The 20,878-nt window shown below is 37.5% G+C and overlaps 1 protein-coding gene across 2 annotated transcripts in view; it reads right to left on the bottom strand.

Moving 5' to 3' along the window:
• PRKDC (protein kinase, DNA-activated, catalytic subunit) overlaps positions 1–20,878 on the bottom strand; it is a 209,019-nt gene that overhangs the window by 143,884 nt on the left and 44,257 nt on the right. For both annotated transcript variants that reach the window (XM_086694932.1, XM_086694933.1), the window contains exons 24-30: positions 20,435–20,598; positions 19,575–19,727; positions 14,788–14,895; positions 12,024–12,250; positions 4,012–4,106; positions 2,201–2,300; positions 942–1,075 (exon numbers count right to left, since the gene is read on the bottom strand). In XM_086694932.1, coding sequence (XP_086551058.1) covers positions 942–1,075; positions 2,201–2,300; positions 4,012–4,106; positions 12,024–12,250; positions 14,788–14,895; positions 19,575–19,727; positions 20,435–20,598 — 981 coding nt within the window. The remainder of the gene's footprint in view (positions 1–941; positions 1,076–2,200; positions 2,301–4,011; positions 4,107–12,023; positions 12,251–14,787; positions 14,896–19,574; positions 19,728–20,434; positions 20,599–20,878) is intronic.

Here is a 20,878-nt window from a genome sequence, read left to right as displayed (position 1 = left end):
ATAAATCTATAGTATATAACATAATATATTCCATAGTATAAAAAATGTATAATCTTCTAAGTTTTAGAACTATACCAAGTAATTTTCACCTCTTCTTCCATGAGGAAAAAGCCCCAAAGTAGTACTCTACCCCATTTTCTAAAAAGACCGGCTCTTTCTCATGACTTGTAGTGCACTATCACTTTTCTTATCCAGACACACACACCACAGCACATCTTGGTTCTGGACTCGTGCACAGTGCACTCTACAGGGGGAAGCCAGGGCCTGGGTCTGTCCTGAGGCACAGCTTCCCTACACCCACGCTCCCAAACCTCGGTTTGGACTTACTGGAGAAAACAGAACAATACATTTATTCCTAAGAAATTTAGTAATTATTTCAAGACTATAAGTACAATTTAATGACTGAGTGTAATAGTTATTTAATAAGCACAAGCTCATTGCTTTCCTTTAATCTCACAGTAATCTGAGATCATTCAGATTTAGGAGTCTAACAATTTCTCATTAATCACATGGTGAAATAAAAGCATTGCAGTATTTCATTAACTATAAATAAAATTTCTAAATCTTAACTGAATATCATGTTGACAACCGCAATGGTTATCCAACTCTTCTTCATTTCTTTTAAATGAGATAGAAAAGCAAAAATGTAGTAGAATAAAAAAGATACTGGGATGTTCTAAATTTATTTCCTTTGTATCATTTGACATCAAATTAGCATTTTTTTCTTTCTTTCTGTAAATCTTTGTGAAACGTACAGCCCATAGTTTACCCTTTACCATGCAAACGATCCATAATGGTTATTGAACATACTTATCTTTTTATTAGGAACATTTGTTACTTTCATCTGAATAATGGAAAGCTTACATTTTAAATAAGTACACATCTCTAAACAACTGCTAAAAGCAAAACCCATAATTTATAAGACTTAAAGATCACAATACCTGGCAGTAAAGGAACGAATTTATAAAACAGTTCTATGGATTTGTGTCGACATTCCGTCTGGGGCCTCCCACAGTGGGCTAACAGCCAGTGGACCACATCTAGTAAACACAATGATGCCGCGGGTGGAAATCCTCTATGTGGAGATGACACACTATATTTAATGCATGCCCCAACATTTAGCATTTAGCTAACCCAAGAATCTAGAAATCATAAACTCAATTTTGCCATACTAATACATGTAGAAACCTCATCAAAAGGCATTCAATTTATTTTTAATGTATTATCATTAGCATACAATCAAAATGGCACAGGTTAAATAGGTCCTAAATGCTGCTTACCTTCAATTTTTTTTGAGGAAAAAATTTAAAAAACATTTCTTAAAACAACAGCACCAATATTTTCATGTTTCCTTTTCAATTGTACCTTAAAACAAAAGGGGATCTGAGACCTAAAGTAGTGCGTCTCAAATTGTGGCCCCTGACCTGGCTGCATCAATATATCTGTAAACTTGGCAGAAATGCAAATTACTGGCCCTGTTCCGGACCTGCTGGAAGATTCTGGGGCCAGGGCCCAGCAACTTGTGTTTTAACAAAACATTCAAGTAATTCTGATCACTGCTTCAGATTGAGAACCAATGATCTAGAGAGGTCAAAAGTTAACAACAGGATCTGAAAGAATCAATTTTAAAACAACAGAGGAAATACTAATATCCAATTTACATGTGCCAATACTTCTACACAGTGGTAGCAGCCAGTGGACATCCCGGACACCCCACACAGATCCACAGATCTAGAGGGGCTGATGCATGGCACATCCCATCCTGATGGGAGACCTTGCTAGAATGGAAAGAGAGAAGACTGGCTACCACTGGTTAATAAGCCAGTCTTAGCTTTAGGTAGCTTCATTTCATAATTCTAAATTTCGATGACTGTTAAAATGCTACCATTTCAATATTTCAGTTCTTATATTTCAAATTTACTCTACAATAGTTCATGCATTTTCTAGTCAAGTTAATTCCACACCAAATCTGTACTCAAAATAAATGTTTCAGTTACAAGTTTATACCTTAAACCAAGCATTTTCAAACACAAAGTTTTTAGTGTCCTAGAAATTGACTACACCTATTTCCACACATTCCACATTTCCACATTCCTTAAATTCTCTATGCTTCCACACATTCCTTCCAGATTTTCTTTCGTTAACTGAGAATTAGTTTTATGCTGGAAAAAAAATTTAAAAAGGAAGCAATATCACCTACCGTGGCCTACGTCTTTTTTTAACTTTGTTTAAAGATACATGCTTCTTTTCAATGATACGCCTCAGGTGATCAATGGCATCACAACACTGCTGAATTGTACCTGTTCTCGAGTATAAAAATAGATTTCCAAAGGAGTTATATAGCTGGTTATTGTTAATAAATTGGTATTATACATTTATCGACCTAATTTTTTAACTAAAAAGGTAATTTTACAATAGAGTTAATATCGTTTCATCCCTCAGAAAACAAAATTTAAATAAACAACTTTCACTGTCCCCAAACAAAACCGAAACCCACATTTAAGACTGCAGGAGAGTATAGTGCACATGCACAAACACACAAACACACTCACACACAGCAACACTGTACCTACTAAGAAACTGTTCCAGCAGCCCTCAGCCAGTCAAAGCACAGACTCACATAATGGATCTGAGGTGGAGGACTGTACAGGCATTACAAAATCCACATGCCAGGCCAGATCCTGTGTACCTCAACTTAAGGCTATTATTTAGGGGTTATAAATTCCTTGACCTTGCCTTCTTTGTATGTAGTTTAAACCATATTATAGCTTAGGGGCACCTGGGTGGCTCAGTTGGTTAGGCATGCGGCTTCGGCTCAGGTCATGATCTCACGTGGGTTCGAGCCCCGTGTCGGGCTCTGTGCTGACAGCTCAGAGCCTGGAGACTGCTTTGGATTCTGTGTCTCCCTCTCTCTCTGACCCTCCCCCACTCACACTCTCTCCCTCAAAAGTAAACATTAAAAAAAAAATTTTTTTAAATAAAAAAAAAAACCCCACTTGTATTATAGCTTAATAATACAGGCGCTGAAGGAGAATCAAAGCAAATGAGTAAAACCATTCACAAACATCTTGGGTTATTTAGGAAAGGAGCCTTACCCAACCTGAGTTCTATTACTAAGAAAAGGTTTTCTTTCTATGCTTTGAAAACATGACAGTGATTTTTAAGAGTCAAGTTTCACTTGTTGACAAATACACCTATATAAGATGTCAAGATAAACAGAGCAATTTTAAGCTCTTTGATCGCAAGGGCCAAATTTTAAGCATTTTTACCCATAGCAGGCTATCAACATGAAGGATAATAGAGCTCAACCTGTCTTTCAAAAAAACAGAAAACAACAGAAAATAAAATCTGAGTAAGTCAAAGAGAAGTTCTGTCACACACAGCTATGTAAGCTACAGCAGTCACTTACGTTCTCTGGTAAGATGTCTAAGAAGCCTTCCAGCCCAGAAATTCCACAATACTCATACTGACTACAGGACAGAATATAATTGTAAAAACGACCATCTATTACTCTCATAGTAAGTCTATTTCTGACTATTTTACATTATTTCTTAATTATGGTAGAAATAGCTTTATCACATTCTTGTAATGAGATCTATATTCCCCTTTTCAGTGGCTATTACAACCAGCTTTCTTTACATGGTGCAATCGTATATTCTCACATTTTGTGTCATCATAGTAACTGGTTGGCTTCGTTGGAGCTGCACAATAAAACTGTCCCACCTGCCCTGGGTGGGATCTCTGACCAGCCAGGGGAGAAGCTCAGTGGCCACCAAGGGCACAAGGTGAGTCTTAGAGGCGGTGAGCATTGAAGACTTACACAAACTGCATTAGAGGTACTGGAGGGGCATATCCCCCCTTCACACTTATCATCCTAAATGAGGAGACGGGAGGAAAAAAAGCATCATCTTATGAAGAACTACCTGAGGCTTAACTCCTGAATGGAAAAGCTCTTGAAAACTTGTCAGGCTAACAAGTGGCATGCAAACAAAAAGCTCAGGTAAGACCTACCTAAGGATTTCTCATCTGTGTGTGCTAAGGCCAGACTTTCCAGATATATAACCAATGCTTCGAACACAAACTGTTCTACTAGAGATTCTTCTTCCCTGTAAAATAAAGAGTACTGAACTTCAATATTCTAGGAAAAACAATAAAGCAGAAGTGACAAAGGAAAAAAGTGTTACCAAAAAAATACACAAATTAAATTTGTCTTTAAAAAAATGGCTCAAATGTTTTAAAACCTGTGACAACAAATGCTTTTCAAAGAAGAAAACTTCCTCAAGAGCAGATCAAAAACTACATAAACCAAAAGACGCGGTACTGGCTTTTTCTCTGCATACAAGTACCCTTCCATCTGTGGAACTGCTCATAGCACATAACCTTGGAACCACTGTTCTGACCACACTTCCACACACCTCATTAAAATTAATAGAAAAGAAGATCTCATACCATATCCACATTCTTTCAAAATCAAAGAATTTCAAAAGCTCTCATCCAACCCAAAAGTAAGTTAACATCAACAGTAAACACTAAGCCTTTTAGAACCACGTCAGGCAAATGGAAATAATTAATTCAGTCAACAGTGTCTGTGGACCATCTTCTTATAAAGGGTAAACTCATGGGCGGGTGAAAGGCAGAGGCCAGATCTCTCCCTGGAAATTTTGTCCCTTAATAACACAGGACAGTAAATGATTCAGTATCAAGTGACAGGGCTAGGCACTAAATCTTAGAGGAGTTCAGAGAAAAGTATGAATTGCAAGTTCTACTTGTGTGATGAAGTGCTGGGTCACTGTACCGCCCACTGGGAAGAAGCGCGTTCCTGGAGCAAACGAACTGGAGCGAGGTGCTAGAAGATGGAACCCTTACAGTAAGAATTACTAACTGGTGTTTGGTTTGGCAGGAGTACTGAACTCGTTTCTTTCTTTCCTTCCTCCCTCCCTCCCTCCCTCCCTCCCTCCCTCCCTCCCTCCCTCCCTCCCTTCCTTCCTTCAAGTTTGAATCCTAGGAGGGGCAGGGCCCGTCAGAACTCTACAAGCTCCACATCTCCCCCAGTGTTGCACACCCAGACCTGACACTGAAAATAAAGGACAGTACCAATAAATGTATGCTATGGGGCAAAGACGTGGAAGCAAGATGGAAAACACAGGAAACAGCAAGCAAATGAGCAGAACTGTAAGTAAAGAGGTTCATTTGGAACAGCAGTTTGGGGATGACACTGAAAAAGTTGGGGAGGTCTTGGAAGGCCGGGCTGAGTTCAATAGCTTTGATCTTAGGTATCAACATGAGGTAAAAGTAGGTAAGTAGAGAAATGGCATGACAAAATGATAACTCAGAACTGTGCTTCCAAAGAAAGGTGTGCAAAACAGTTTACCAGCATGCAGAAAGGAGACAGAACTTGTTTTTATATTACTCAACATGCAAGGTCTCAAAAAATTTGTCTCTCATGTACCTCTCTCAAAAAGCCTCTTGGAATGTGATCCAACAAATGAGAATATCCAAAAAAGAAGACAACAGAGGAAAAGAAAACAAAAGATCAAACACAGGAAAGAAGTAAAGGGGATATTCAAGAGGAGACACAAGTTGATTCAGACATGAGACCCAAGAAAGAGACTGGTTAACGGCCATCTCCACCAAAACACCATTATTCTGGGTTTTTCTTTTTTTTTTTTTCTTTTTTTTTTTAACGTTTATTTATTATTGAGAGACAGAGAGACACAGAGCATGAGCAGGAAAGGGGCAGAGAGAGGGGGAGACACAGAATCTGAAGCAGGCTCCAGGCTCTGAGCTGTCAGCACAGAGCCCGGTGCGGGGCTCAAACTCACAAACCGCGCGATCACGACCTGAGCTGAAGTCGGACGCTTAACTGACTGAGCCACCCAGGCGCGCCTATGGGTTTTCAACCTGGAAGGAATATGGCCCAAATTCCACTCTTAACCTGGCCTGCCATGATCAGGTGAAGTTCTTCTGTCCAATTTCAGCCTGGATCAGCTGACAGTGCTCATTTATCCCACAAGAGAATTTTGCTTTGACATGCTCCTAACATATGGGGGATGGACTCCTGGGAAGTGAGATGCTGCAATTCAAGGGCAGTCCACACCCTCAGATGATATTTCTCCCTGATGTCAGCTAGCGGTCTACTTCACACCATTCGGGAGAGCTGTGCTTTCTAAAACTGACATGAACCTTGTCACTCTGTTTCCTTGGAATGGGCTCCTGTAATCTCTCATGGAGCTACAGCCAACTAGTCTCCACAGAGCGGATTATCCCAGGATACTTCACCTAACAATGAAAACACTGACCTTCACAGCTTTTCAAAATGCAAGAGTATATCCGTTAGGGCACATACACACAAAATGAAACAAAAAAGAAAGGGGAATAAGTAATATAAAGGAAGAATGATTAGTTCAGTGCAGAGGAGGGTATAAAATTCTGAAAATACTCTATTTCTTAACCTAGGTAGGAGTATACAAGAACTTGCTTTATTATTATTCAACAAACTTACACAGTTTTTTTAAGTAAGGCATAACTGACATACAACATTATATTACTTCTAGGAGCACAACATAATGACTCCAGATTTGTGTATATTACAATATGATCACCACAGTAAGTCTAGTTAACATCCATAACATACAAAGTCTTTTTCCTTGTGACGTGCACATTTAAAATCTACTCTCCTAGCAACTTTGAAATATGCAATACAGTATTATTAACTATGGTCACCATACTCTACAGTATGGCACCTCACAGGTATTATGAGTTTGATTCCAGGCAACCAAAAGAAAGCAATGATCTCAATAAAGGGAGTAAAGTGAATTTTTTGGTTCACCAGGGCATATGAAGTTATGTTCATACTGTACTATATATTAAGAGCACAATAGTGTTGTGTCTAAAAAATTGTACATAACTTAATTAAAAATACTTTATTGCTAAAAAATGCTAACCATCTTCTGAGTTTTCAGCAAGTCATAATTACTTTGCTGGTAGAGGGTCTTGTCTCAGTGTTGACTGCTACAGTCAGGGTCATGGTCACGGCTGCTCATGGCTGGGTGACTATGACAATTTCTTCATATAAGACAACAATGAAGTTTGCTGCATCGATTAACTCTTCATTTCAGACACAATTTCTCTGTAGCATGTGATGCTGTTTGAAAGAGGTAGTTGGACCTCTTTCAAAACTGGAACCAATCCTCTCAAAGCCTGTTATTTTATCAACTAAGTGTATGTCATATTCTAAATCCTTTGTTGTCATTTCAACAATCTTCACAGCATCTTCACCAGGAAGAGATTCCATCTCAAGAAACCACTTTCTGTGCTCATCCCTAAGATGCAACTCCTCATCCATTCAAGTTTGATCATGAGATTGCAACAATTCAGTCACATCTTCTGGCTCCACTTCTAATTCTAGTTCTCTTGCTATTTCTATCACATCCAGTTACTTCTTCCAGTGAAGTCCTGAACCCCTCAAACTCATCCATGAGGGCTGGAACCAACTTTTTCCAAACTCCTATGAGTGTTGATATTTTCACCTCTTCCCAAGAATTGCGAATGTTCTTAATAAAGCAATGCGAATTCACTAATAGTGAATTCTTTCCAGGCTTTCAATTTACTTTGCCCAGATTCATCAGACAAATCACTCTCTATGACATCTATAGCCTTATGAAATCTATTTCTTAAATAAAAAGTCAGGACACCTGGATGGCTCAATGGAGCATGTGACTCTTGATCTCAGGGTTGGGAGTTCAAGCCCCAAACTGGGCATAAAGCTTTTTAAAAAAAAAAAGGCTTGAAAGTCAAAATTACTCTTTGATCCATTAACTGCAGAATGGATATTGTGTGGCTGTCATGAAAACATATAATCTCATGGTGCCTCTCCATCAGAGCTCTTGGGTGACCAGGTGCATGGTCACTGAGCAGTAATATTTTGAAAGGAATCTGTTTCTGAGCAGTAGGTCTCAACAGTGGACTTGAAACATTCAGTAGCCAGATTGTGAACAGATGTGTTGGCATCCAGGTTTTGCTGTTCCATTTAGAGAGCACAGGTAAGAGTAGATTTAGCCTAACTCTGCAAGGCCCTATGATTTTTGGAATGGTAAATCAGCACTGGCTCTAACTTAGTCACCAGCTAGGTTAGCCCCTAACAGGAGAGTCAGCCTGTTGTTTGAAGCCAGGCATTGACTCCTCTCTAGCTACAGAAGTCCTAGATGGCACCTTCTTCCAATAGAAGGCTGTTTCATCTTCATTGAAAATCTGTTGTTTAGCGTGGGCATCTTCATTATCTTAGCCAGATCTTCTGGATAACTTATCAGCACTTGCTGCTTCATCTGGCACTTTAATGTTATGAAGATGGCTTCTTTCCTTAAACCTCACAAACGCTCTGCTAGCTTAGACTTTTCTTCTGTAGCTTCCTCACCTCTCTTAGCCTTCACAGAACTGAAGAGAGTGTGCCTTGCTCTGGATTAGGCTTTGGCTTAAGGGAGTTTTGTGGCTGGTTTGATCTTCTATCCAGACCACTAAACCTTCTCCATATCAGCAATAACCCGAGTTCACTTTCTTATCATCCAAGTGTTCACAGAAGTGGCAGCTTTAATTTCCTTCAAGAACATTTCCTTGGCATTCACTACTTGTCTAACAGGTGTAAGAGGCCTAGCTGTCAGCCTATCTTGACTTTTGATAGGCCTTCCTCACTAGGCTTAATGATTTCTAACTTTTGAGTTAAATCAAGGGACATGCAACTCTTCCTTTCACTTGAACACTTAGAGGCCATTATAGAGTTATTAAGTGGCCTAATTTCAATATTGTTGTGTCACAGGGAATACAGAGGCCCAAGGAGGGGGAGAGAAATGGGGGAACAGCCAGTTGGTGAAGCTGTCAGAACACAGACAACTTTATCAATTAAGTTGTCTTATATGGCAGTTCTTGCCACCCCAAAACAATTACAATAGTTACATCAAAGATCATCAATCAGAGATCACCATGCCAAATACAGGAAAAATGAAAAAGTTTGAATAACATGAGAATTTCTAAAACATGACTTAGAGACACAAAATAAATAAATGTTGTTGGAAAAATAGAGCCAATAGTTAAACTCAATTTCTAAAAAATGCAGTATCTGTAAAGAGCAATAAAACAAAGCACAATAAAATGAGGTATGCCTCTATAACTGAAGTTTGTACCTTTTGACCTCTATCATCCATTTTGCCTACCCCTCTTCCTGGCCTGTGGCAACCACCAACTGCATGAGCTTGTCCTTTTTTTTTTTTTTTTTTTAGATTTTACAAATAAGTAAGATCATATGGTATTTGTCTTTCTCTGTCTGACTTATTTCACTTAACATAATGCCCTCAAGGTCCATCCATGTTTTCGCAGATGGCAAGAATTCATTCTTCTTTATGGTTGAATAATACTCCATCATATCCATTTACCACATTTTCTTTATCCATTCATCCATGTTGGTCACTTAGGCTGTTTTCATATCTCAGCTAATTTAAATAATGCTGCAATAATCATAGGAGTGCATATATCTTTTTGAATTTGTGTTTCATTTCCTTTGGATAAATACCCAAAAGTGGAATTGTTGGATCATATGGTACTTCTATTCTTATTGAGGAACCTCCATACTGTCTTCCATAGTCGTTATGCTAATTTACATTCCTACCAGCAGTGCACAAGAGTTCCCCTTTCTCTACATCCTTCCTAACACTTGTTACTTGTCTTTTTCATAGTAGCCATTTTAACAGGTGTAAAGTGATATCTCATTGTGGTTTTAATTTGCATTCCCTGATGATTAGTGATACGGAGCACATTTTGTTGCCTTTTAATTTTATTGATGGTTTCCTGTCAAGAGCTTACTTGATGTAGTCCCACATGTTTATTTTTGCACTTGTTGCATTTGCTTTTGGAGTCAGAGCCAAAACTGGCGTCAAACAGCTTACCCACCTATGTTTTCTTCCAGGAATTTTATGGTTTCAGGTCTTACATTCAAGTCTTTAATCCATTTTGAGTTAATGTTTGTGTATGGTGTAAGATAACAGTCTAGTTTCATTCTTTTGCATGCAGTTGTCCTGTTTCCCCAACACCAACATATACTGAAGAGACTCTCCTTTTCCCACTGTTTATTCGTGGCTCCTGTGTCAAAATTAATTGACCATGATTACCTGTGTTTATTTCTAGGCTCTCTATTCTGTTGCATTGATCTTTCTGTTTTATGCCAATACCACACTGCTTTGATTACTACAGCTTTTGTAGTATAGTCTGAAACCAGGCAGCATGACGCCTCCAGCTTTGTTTTTTCTCAAGAGTGCTTTGGCTCCTCAATGTATTTTGTGGTTCCACACAAATTTTAGGATCATTTGTTTGGTTTCTGTGAAAAATGACACTAGAATTTTGATAGGGATTGCACTAAATATTGATTGCTTTGGGGAGTATGAACATTTTAACAATATAAATCCTTCCAATCCATGAACATGCTATATCTTTCCATTTATTTGTGTGTTCTTCAGTTGCTGCCACCAACGTCTTACGGTTTTCTGTGGTCTTACATTTCCTTGGTTAAATTTATGCCTAGGTATTTTATTCTTTTTGATGCAATTATAAACGGGATTGTTTTCTTAATTTCACTTCCTGGTAAGTGGTTACTGAAGTATAGAAATGCAACAGATTTTTGTATATCAATTTTGTATCCTGCAACTTTACTGAATTCATTTATTAGCTCTAATAGTTTTTTGGTGGTCTTTAGGGTTTTCTATATAGAGTATCATGTCGTCTGAAAATAGTGATAGATTCACACTTATTTTTAAACGCTCTTCTGTACCTATAGACTTCACAGTTTAAAATGATAAAAATCACCTAGTGGCTTCAAACTCTAGTCAATTTTCATATAAGTGTGCATGTGCACATAAACACAAACAGAGATTCCTATTCATCCATCTATATCCATCATGTCTCTACCTCTATCATCTATCTTATTTTTACAATTGCTTCCCTCATATCTTAACTGCCATTTCCTGAGAGAAGCAATCTGGACCAAACAAAGCTAGGTTCTTCATTATAAGATTATGTAGTAATCATCTACCACTACTTAAAAGAACTGACTTCAGCAACAAGTTTATAATTATGTGATTAATTATTATCTACCTCTTTTTTCAAATGCAACCCTCATGAATGGCTATGTCTTTATATCACTAGCATAGCATATCACTAGCTATGTCTTTACATCACTAGCATACAATATTCTTAGTAAGTAATAATAGATGAATGAATAAACGCTACTACAACCTTAGGTCAGGGACGAATGATCTTTTTCTTGGACTTCTTGAAACATCCCCTTCTCTGGTGTCCTGGCCCCATTTTATGTCACTTAGATCCACTCTCCATATAGCTATGGGCAGGTGAATTTTAGAAGGAAATTTAACCATGCAGCTCTCTGCTCCAAGGACTTGTTGTCACTAGAAGTGACCTACGTTTTTTAACTCTACAAACCAAGGCTCCTGGCCAGTCTCACTATATTCCCTTCCAAACTTCAAACTCCACAGTTGAGAAATATAAAATGTCTTCATCTCCTTATATACCACCCTATTTCTTCTCTCTACCCCATCCCTTTGATATGAAATGCTCTGGCTGATTCCCATTTATCCTTTAAGTTTCATCTAAGTATAAATGCTATAGGAAGACTTCTTTAAGCTACTCAAGTTGGATTAGATACTCCTCTTCTGTGCTCCAAAAGACCCTGGATTGTCTTCTTTTGCATTTACAAGACTGCTGTTTGCATGTATTTCTGTATGTACGTATTGCTGTACGTATGTATTTGTATGTATTTCTCAGTAGTTTCTGAGCTTCCTGAATGCAAACTGCATTTCAATTCATTTTTTAATCCCCAGAAAACAGCACAGCATCTGACACATAATTAACTAAATGTTTGATATATGAATACATTGATACATAAACACCAGTCACTTTTCAAAATCACTACTAAAAATTTAAAGAACTTTTTTATACTCTTCCCTGTCACATGGCTTACTTACCTGAATTCTCTGTAGATATTATTAAAGGCCAGTGATGCTCCTAGCCTCTTGAAAGCATTGGGGTGAAGTGCAAAGCTGTACAGTCGCTTGAAAAGTGACTTGGTGTTTACTGGACTTTTTTCCTGCTGCTGCGGTGTTGTCTGCTTAATGGACCATTTGAGGAATTCACGAATACACCGGCCACAAAAATCTCTTAAAGTACTGTCAACAGGGTCTACAATTCCATCCTACAACAAAACGTATACAACAACTGAACACCCTGGTCTGCTCTGGGTGAAAATTCATTTAGAGCACTACTCAAGAAAAAATAAGCACTAGAAAACCAATCTGTCTAGAATCTAGACTCTAATAACAATGTCTTTTGGACGAAATGAAAACACTTTCCTTTAAACAAACTGATAAATCCATGAAAAAAGGAGACAATATTTTAATTATGTAGCAACAAAACAGTCTCTCCTTTCCCTGAAGAAACCCAAAGGCTACATCCTAAGAGTTTTTGTTGCTGACTTTGCCTCATAACAGTATCTGTGATGCTTTACAGAGGTTAAAGAAAGTAAGATCCCTCTAGGTTTCAAGGGAATTGTAATGCTACATAAAAATCAGATGGAGATGTGGTCTGAAAATATAACTTTCTGTAAAAGCAGTCTCCATAAAAGGCATAGTCTCTAAATACCTGAAAAAAACAGCTAAGGAAATTTGAATATTTTTATTTCCCTCTAGACATAATTCCCTCTTAGATATGTATAGGAAAGATCTAACTTGAAAAACTACATTGAACACTGAAATAAGGGAGTTCTTCTACCTAACACCCCCAGTTATTTGCTACATGCAAAATCTCTGATTACAGTGCTTATTAGAATTCAAGAAGCAATTAACTGTGGAAATGTGAAGAGGTGATATTTATTGCTTCTCAGAGCAGTGGTGAGTAATGCATGTGCTGATATCAGGGAATTAGCAATTCTTACCGGGAAACCTATAGACATGCTTTCACTTGAGTGTTATACCAACTTCACATTTCCTCCTTTACCTTTCCTTTTCTCACCTATCTTACTTTACATTATCATGACCTTATCTGATTTCTTTCTGAAACCCTTACTTAAGCCCCCTTCGATGATCAAGAGGGGAAGAGAAACAACTAAGAAAGAAACTTCAGAATGGAAACATTAGAATAAATCCATCTGAATTGCAAATAAGCCACAAGTTAAATTTACCTAAACGTATTTATTCTAGGCAGGATTCTCTGGTAGACACTGTAGGGAATTAAACCACAGACATCAGGTCACTATCCTAATTCAAAATGTTCAGTAACTCCACTACCACAACACAGCATCCACATAGGGTAACTCTAAGAGTGGGAAGAGCCCTATTGTAATTACACACACAACAGGACTGTCATCAGGACGGTACCATCAGGACTGTCCTGGGGGATCTGGAGCATGTGTTCTGCTGCTCTGCACAGCGTGTCTTCCCAGGCCGCCTCACAATATGCTCCCGTGCAAGGAACACACAACTTCTGTTTGGACAAACTTGCTATGCATTTAACTGGGGCTTCTGATTCCAGAGTCAGTATACAACGAGACCAAATCAGGGATGAAGTAACAGGTAAAAATCAAGTAAAATGACATTTAAAGGAATCAAAGTAAACTTATTTGCAAAAACTCAGAAAACTGTAATAAAATCAGTGTCGAATGACACTAAGGCTTTAAGCTGACCTCCCTGCTTCTGTCTTCAGTGAACCAGTGATCAATCCTAATGATTCTACCTCTACAATCTCAGGACAGTTGTTGGAAATGGCCACTGTTTCTAAGGTTCCTCACTTGTTGAATCTGAATGCAGGAGAAAACTGGATAAGCTCAAACAAATTGCCTTTACTCTTAATTACTGTACTACAGATGTTTTTTTAAAAAGAGCGTTCTGCAACTCTAATGAAAGTCCAAGCACATTCTTACTCACTCCTATTCTACACACACATACACACACACACACACACACATACACACACAGCCTTAATCTAGATGAACTTTCTCAATTTATAACTATTCTCCAAAAAAAAGAGGACAGAACAAAAAGATGTGCACACTGCTTGCAAATATTTAAAAGTAACACTTCAGTAGGGGCACCTGGGTGGCTCAGTTGGTTAAGCGTACAACTTTGGCTCAGGTCATGATCTCATGGTCCATGAGTTTGAGCCCCACGTGGGGTTATATGCTGACAGCTCCGAGCCTGGATCCCACTTTGGATTCTGTGTTTCCCTCTCTCTCTGCCCCTCCTCCTCTACTCATTCTCTCTCAAAAATAAATAAACATTAAAAAAAAAACTTAAAAAATAAATAAATAAATAAAAAATAAAAGCAACACTTCAGTAAATAATTACAGCATCCTGTCTGTTAAAATGTCATTTCACCTATTCGCTAAAACAAAAGAAAAAAGACAATATGACCTAACTATCTGCTACATTTTGATATTTGGACAGGTAACTTTTCTTAAAGTTCTAAATGTAGATCAAGTAAGGGTGCCTGGGTAGCTCAGTTGGTTAAGCGCCCAACTTCAGCTCAGGTCATGATCTCAACAGTTCATGAGATCAAGTCCCATGTCAGGCTCCACACTGATAGTGCAGAGCCTGCTTGGGATTCTCTCTCCCCTCCCCCCTACACTCACTCATTCTCTCTCTCTCTATCAAAATAAATAAATAAATAAAACTATAAACATAGATCACATATAACTAGACAATGCAAACATCAGGAAAAGAATCAACCATTACTCACCAATATTGTTTCTAATAAGGCGACAGTATCCTGACTTTCAAATTTCTTATTGTTAGTGAACCAGTGAATCAGTTGCATAACTAGTGGCTCATATAGTTGCCTCGTCACCTAAAGAAACAATACCATTAGAGTTTACTTTCTTCATGTTAAAGTAATTTTACATTGGATAGAGTTCTGTTTAAATGACAGGAAAAATTAAGTGATAATACTCCTATGGTTTTTTATTAGTTTTCTTGTTAAAATTCAATGAGGAACATGCTCTTTCTAGCTTTTTCTCTTTTTCCTAGAATCCAGCAGAGAAAAATATGCATATTAAAACTTACTGTTCTTCTAATATGGAGGCAGATATTGTTGTTTTTTTAATATTTATCTTTATTTGATCCTAAACATGCATACAAGGTATTCTGGATCAGAGACATTATCATTATTCAGCTACAAAGCAAATAATGATCATGTTACTCCCTACATCCTGATTCACACCCTTGTGGTGACAAAAGTAAATCAGATCAATGCCCTACACAGACAAACTTCAAAACCTATTTCACAGAAGAGATACGGGAGAAAAAAGCACCTCTCCCATCCTGCCAAAAAAGAAGGAGTAAAATCTTTACTACTTGGAGCTGGGATGGAAAGGACCCTGGGTTCTTACTCCAACGTTCTAGAATATAAACAGAGTTTCTCCAGGGGCAGAGAGCCTCGTGGGTCCCTGGCTTTTACAATCCAAGGAGTCTGACAGGCCTGGACTCCTTCCTTCTGAAGGGAAATAACCAGGGAGACAGTACTTATCTTCCTGGAACCTGGGGAACTTAACCCAGTGGCCTCATCTGGTGTGACCATGTGAACATCTTGGGGAGATAAAAGAAGTATTCTTATCTTTTTGGAACACAGCAATTACCTAGACAAACGGTTACACATCAGATCCTCATTATACATGAAAAGTAAAAAGTTTATAGCAGAAGTGAAGGCAAACATTCCCTATCTTTATATCCTAAACATTTCTGTGTCTCAAAATACTAAGGCTCCTACAGAATACCAAGAAATCTAGGGGAGTTTTATCTCCCCCACTGACACTGAGCTCAAGAATGAAGCACACTGGTGTGTATACCAGGCCAAAAATCAGGTGAAATGTCTTGGGATTCAGACTAAACACAGAGTCCTCTTGCACTTGGATACTTTTCCCCAAAAGAATAGCTTTCTAACCTTTGAAGCCATTTTAAGGATTAATCAAAGTAAAAGCTCTTACCTTTCTTTCAGTTTGAAAGTTTAACTGGTCTTAAAGCATTATTTTTTTTTCCCCAAAAGAATTATACACTCTTATTCATACTACATATGAATTCACACAATTATTCACAAAATCATATATATGTGTCTGTGTGTACATATATATGCGTAGACACATGCATACAACACATATGTACACACACCTTACACAAATTATAGAAAATGTAGAAAACTATCCATCTGCAACCCTATATCCCAAAGGTAACCACTGTGAACATTCAGTATCACTGTTAACTTTCAAAATAATTTTTTAAACACATTTAAATATATGTATATGCACACTTAAAAAATAATACACATTTTTGGGGCGCCTGGGTGGCGTAGTCGGTTAAGCGTCCGACTTCAGCCAGGTCACGATCTCGCGGTCCGTGAGTTCGAGCCCCGCGTCAGGCTCTGGGCTGATGGCTCGGAGCCTGGAGCCTGTTTCCGATTCTGTGTCTCCCTCTCTCTCTGCCCCTCCCCCGTTCATGCTCTGTCTCTCTCTGTCCCAAAAAAAAAAAAAAATACACATTTTTATAACCACTTTTCCTCTTAATGTTGAATATTTTTGTATAAATATATAAGCTATAACAGCATTTTTACTAGCTATCTGGTATCTTTTATATAGACATACCATGACCAGTTGCCCAAATCCTATTATTAGAAATGCAGGTATTTTTCTTTTTTTTTTTTTAACGTTTATTTACTTTGAGAGAAAGTGCGAGCAGGGAAGGGGCAGAAAGAGAGGGAGACACAGAATCCAGAGCAGATTCAGGCTCTGAGCTGTCAGCACAGAGCCCGACACAGGGCTCGAACTCAAACCACAAGACCATGACCTGAGCCGACGTCGGACGCGCAACTGACTGAGCCATCAAGGTGCCCCTAGAGATGCAGGCATTTCTAATTTGTGACTGTTCTAAAGAAATCATGGCAAAGTCCAATATACACTGGTCTGAGCACATCTCTAGTCAGGAAAGTGCTTGACCAGGGCTGCAGGTCACCCAGCGTTTTGTTCTGCTCACAGAGAACCTGTGCCCACCCACATTCTCTACAGCCACAACTCCCAAGGTCCTTTCCATCATGCTTGGCAACACTTACCATTGTCAATTTTTAAAATATTTTACAACAGCTGAAAATAATAGCATTTTAATTTTAATTTCCTTATTTACTAAAATGATTGAATATTTTAAAATATATTTCATTGGCCATATGTATCTCTTCATTTATAAGCTGCCTATTTTTGTTCTTTACCTATTTGCTCATTTTTAAATCTTTTGTATCTTCAGTAGAATGTTACAAAAAAATTCCCCACATTATGTATACATTACAATTGTGAGTTTTGTGCCATTCAGTATTTTTAAACATTTATAAAGTCAAAACTATCAAGACATTAACATTTTTTTCTATATATCTGCTTTCTGTATTTTGTCGGAAAATCTCCACTTCTACGCAAAACTTTAGGGAAAGGCATGGAAGGCTGTCTACACTGTAACGATAATAAAATCCATCCGAGTAGCAGAAATCACATCCTGTACATAAAGAGTTTCTGAATGCTATGATCCTTTTTATAAGTAAAGCATATATGCACATTTGTAAAAACGTATTTTCACAAAGATCTGGGCATATGTTCAGGAAATTTTCAATAGAGGATAAAGTAGATTTTCCAGAGAAATAAGACTGGGAAAGGGGTGATGAGATGGAGGTTCACTTTTAGTTTCATGTGTTTCTATATTAAAAAACATATTTTATCATGAAAAAGACCATTCCAATCCAAAGATACACATGGACAGACAGCATGCTGTAACTAATTACATTTTTCTGTAATATATTCATAGTTTGTTTATCCTTCTCTTAATTTGAATTAATTTTTCAGGTTAGTTGACTGGCCTAAGATTATTTATTAAATGATCCACTTCTAACTTAAAAGCCTCTTCTACCATATATACAATTTTGATGTACACACATGAACCCACTTGGCAGCCACAAGACCCTCCCACTGGTCTATCTCTGCCTAGCTCAACCCTATTATAAATAACATGGCTTTAGCATCTGCTAAAGCAAGACTTCCTTCACTACTCTACCCTTTCAAAATTGTTCTTGGTGAGGCTCAAGCAATTATTCTTTCAGATTACTTTTTAGGTTCAAAATGAAATTAATTATGAGCTTTCTGCTGGAATGGTACCACACTTACTGATCAGGGAACAGCTGGTGTTTTTTCAATACTGATTCTTCTATCTCAGATACAGAGCATGCTCATTTTGTATTCATAAAACATATATTTACCTGACATATTAAAGTTCATTTATAGACATTTTATATATATTTTTGATACTGCTATGAGTAAGATACTGTAGACCTATTTTCAAAGTGATCAATCCTAATATTTAAGATAAATGAGAACACTGATATATGAGAATTTTGTTTTGTAATTCGTCAGTTTCTTCCTTTGTTAATTCCTACAGTTTATCGGTTGACACTCTTGGACTTTCCAGGTTTAAAAAAAATTACATTCAAAATAATAATCTCTTCTTCCTTTCTAATGCCCTTGCCCTCAGGGAACTCACGGCCTGGTGAGAGGCCCAAATACTAACCACTGCAAATAACTAACTGAATGCACATGAAGCAATACTGAGCAACCACTCCACACTGCAGGCACTGCCCTTCAACAGGCCAACTCACTTCACACCTTGGGCTTCTATCCTGGCCCGGGCACAAGGCGGCATTAGTGCTTCATGCCTGGGGATGATTCAACTCTAGAATTCAGGGAGACATTCTTTTCATATTAAAGAGAACACTAAACTACTAATAGTTTCAGCAGGACAAACACCTTTGAGGGTTCTATGGAGGGAATCACTGCTTCTGAAATCCGTTTCTATGGTAAATTTCCAATTTTAACCAAACATCCTATTTAATCACAGCACATTTGAATACATTGCTGGATTGTATTCATTCATATATGTTGAAGAATTTTCCATTATATTTAGAAATGAGTTTTCTTGTTTTTAATAAATGATCTTTCATTTAGCTTCCTCTTTTGTGTGTGCATCCTGGTACCGAAGATATCGTAGCTTCATGAAATGAACTGAGAATTCTACTTTTTCCTGCTTCATGCAGCAATGGAGAATTTGCCACAAAGTCATCAGAAAGAGGCCACTTGTCATTATTTCCACTCTTGTACATGGTTACTTGTCTCTTCTTCATTCCTAGAGACTGTTAAGTCCCTACATGAGGGCAGACTGCAAATTCAGCTTTAGATGCCTATACTATCAGCAACTATAAACTAGATCAGTGATTCATTCCCAAACTGTGGCACATTAAAAATCACCAGGAGAGCTTTTAAAAGTCCTGATCCCCAGGTCATACCCCTGAAGAATTAAATCACAGTTACAAGGGGCAGCGGCCAGGCAGCGGCATTTATGTTAAGATCCCCAGGGTATTCCAACCCGCAGCAAGCTTTGATGATCACTGAACAAGATCCAACTTTTTTAAGCTTTGCAACTGTGCCAGATTCAATGTCACTCACTTACCTGGTCTACATCACATGCAAGTTGAAGTAGCACAGGGAAAGTTCGCTTGTAGAGCTGGTACATGGGTGGGAAACCCTGACCACTTTCAGGCATCTGAGTGGCTTTTCCCAACATAAACATAACTATGCTGTGTAAAAGTTCACAAGCTGCAACCTAAAACAAGCCAGGAGTTCAACAAGTTTAAGTTTCCAGGTTTACAAGAGAAGAATATTTTGAAATGTTACTCAACTTAGCCCTTTAAAAACAAAAACTTCTGTAGCAGGTAACTATCATTCCCAAATATAAATTAACTGGAAGCAGCACTTCTTGCATAAAACTAATGCTTCTGTGCACTTTGATCTGCATCCAAGAGGTAAGAATGAAAACTTAAACGATTTAGACAAACTGGGAATGGTACCTTCAAAGAAATATGTTTCATTGCTACCATTATCACAGAACTTTACTTCATTTGTCAGCACATTTTTAACCTTCACTTTTAGTAAATATATTTTTAAAACATTTTTTGGAAATTTACAAATGAATTTCATAAAAACTTGAGATTATCTGTTTCTAACCTCCCAAGTTAAGGTGATAATAATGGTGCACAAATTGGAAATAAGTTTTAAGTACCCTTTGTACTGCATTTTCTATTCTAGACAGTTTTTTGGTATATTAGTGTTTTGCCAGGTTATTATCTACTAAGATTTACGTCTATTTTTTATTAGTAACATCTACTTCTGATAATTAGGTCACTAACTGCTATATTACAGAATATACAGAATTAATAATATTGGGATGTCTGAAATATATTATCTATTTCCAAACAAATACAGGTCTTAAAAAGCATAGATTATAAATAAAATAATAAAAAATGAAAGTACTTTAGTTTGTCTGTCACTAGCTGAAAGAGCTAACTCTGTGACCCGAGGCAAGAACACATCCAGATAAATGACAGGCTTCATTTCTATAAATGGTACTGCAAAACTGAGTCTTTTTTCTCTGTCCCATGCCACATATTTCTTCTTCATTTCATCTGAGGATGTGGCTGTTAAAAAAAATCAGGAAGAGCATGTTTTCATTCAAAATCTTTCTAACATCAATTGCTCTACAATTCATTAGTGAAAGTAGAATGCTTTTATACTTTTAACACATCATTCATCTTTCCTTTTTTGTTTTTACTTCAGACATGTACATGCCATTACATTATCACTGACATACTATTTTTAACTTTGATTTAAAGTAAAATTATTTTTAAGCAAGTTTAATAGTCCGGAATGTTTAGTTTCCATTTTTAGTAAGAATTATTTTAGGTGTTATGTGGAAAA

Source organism: Puma concolor, chromosome F2 (assembly GCF_028749965.1).
Source record: "Puma concolor isolate L17-30 chromosome F2, mPumCon1.1.hap2, whole genome shotgun sequence".
Classification (NCBI taxonomy): Eukaryota; Metazoa; Chordata; class Mammalia; order Carnivora; family Felidae; genus Puma; species Puma concolor.
Note: the sequence above shows the minus strand (reverse complement) of the source record. Positions and strands in the feature narration are given on the sequence as shown.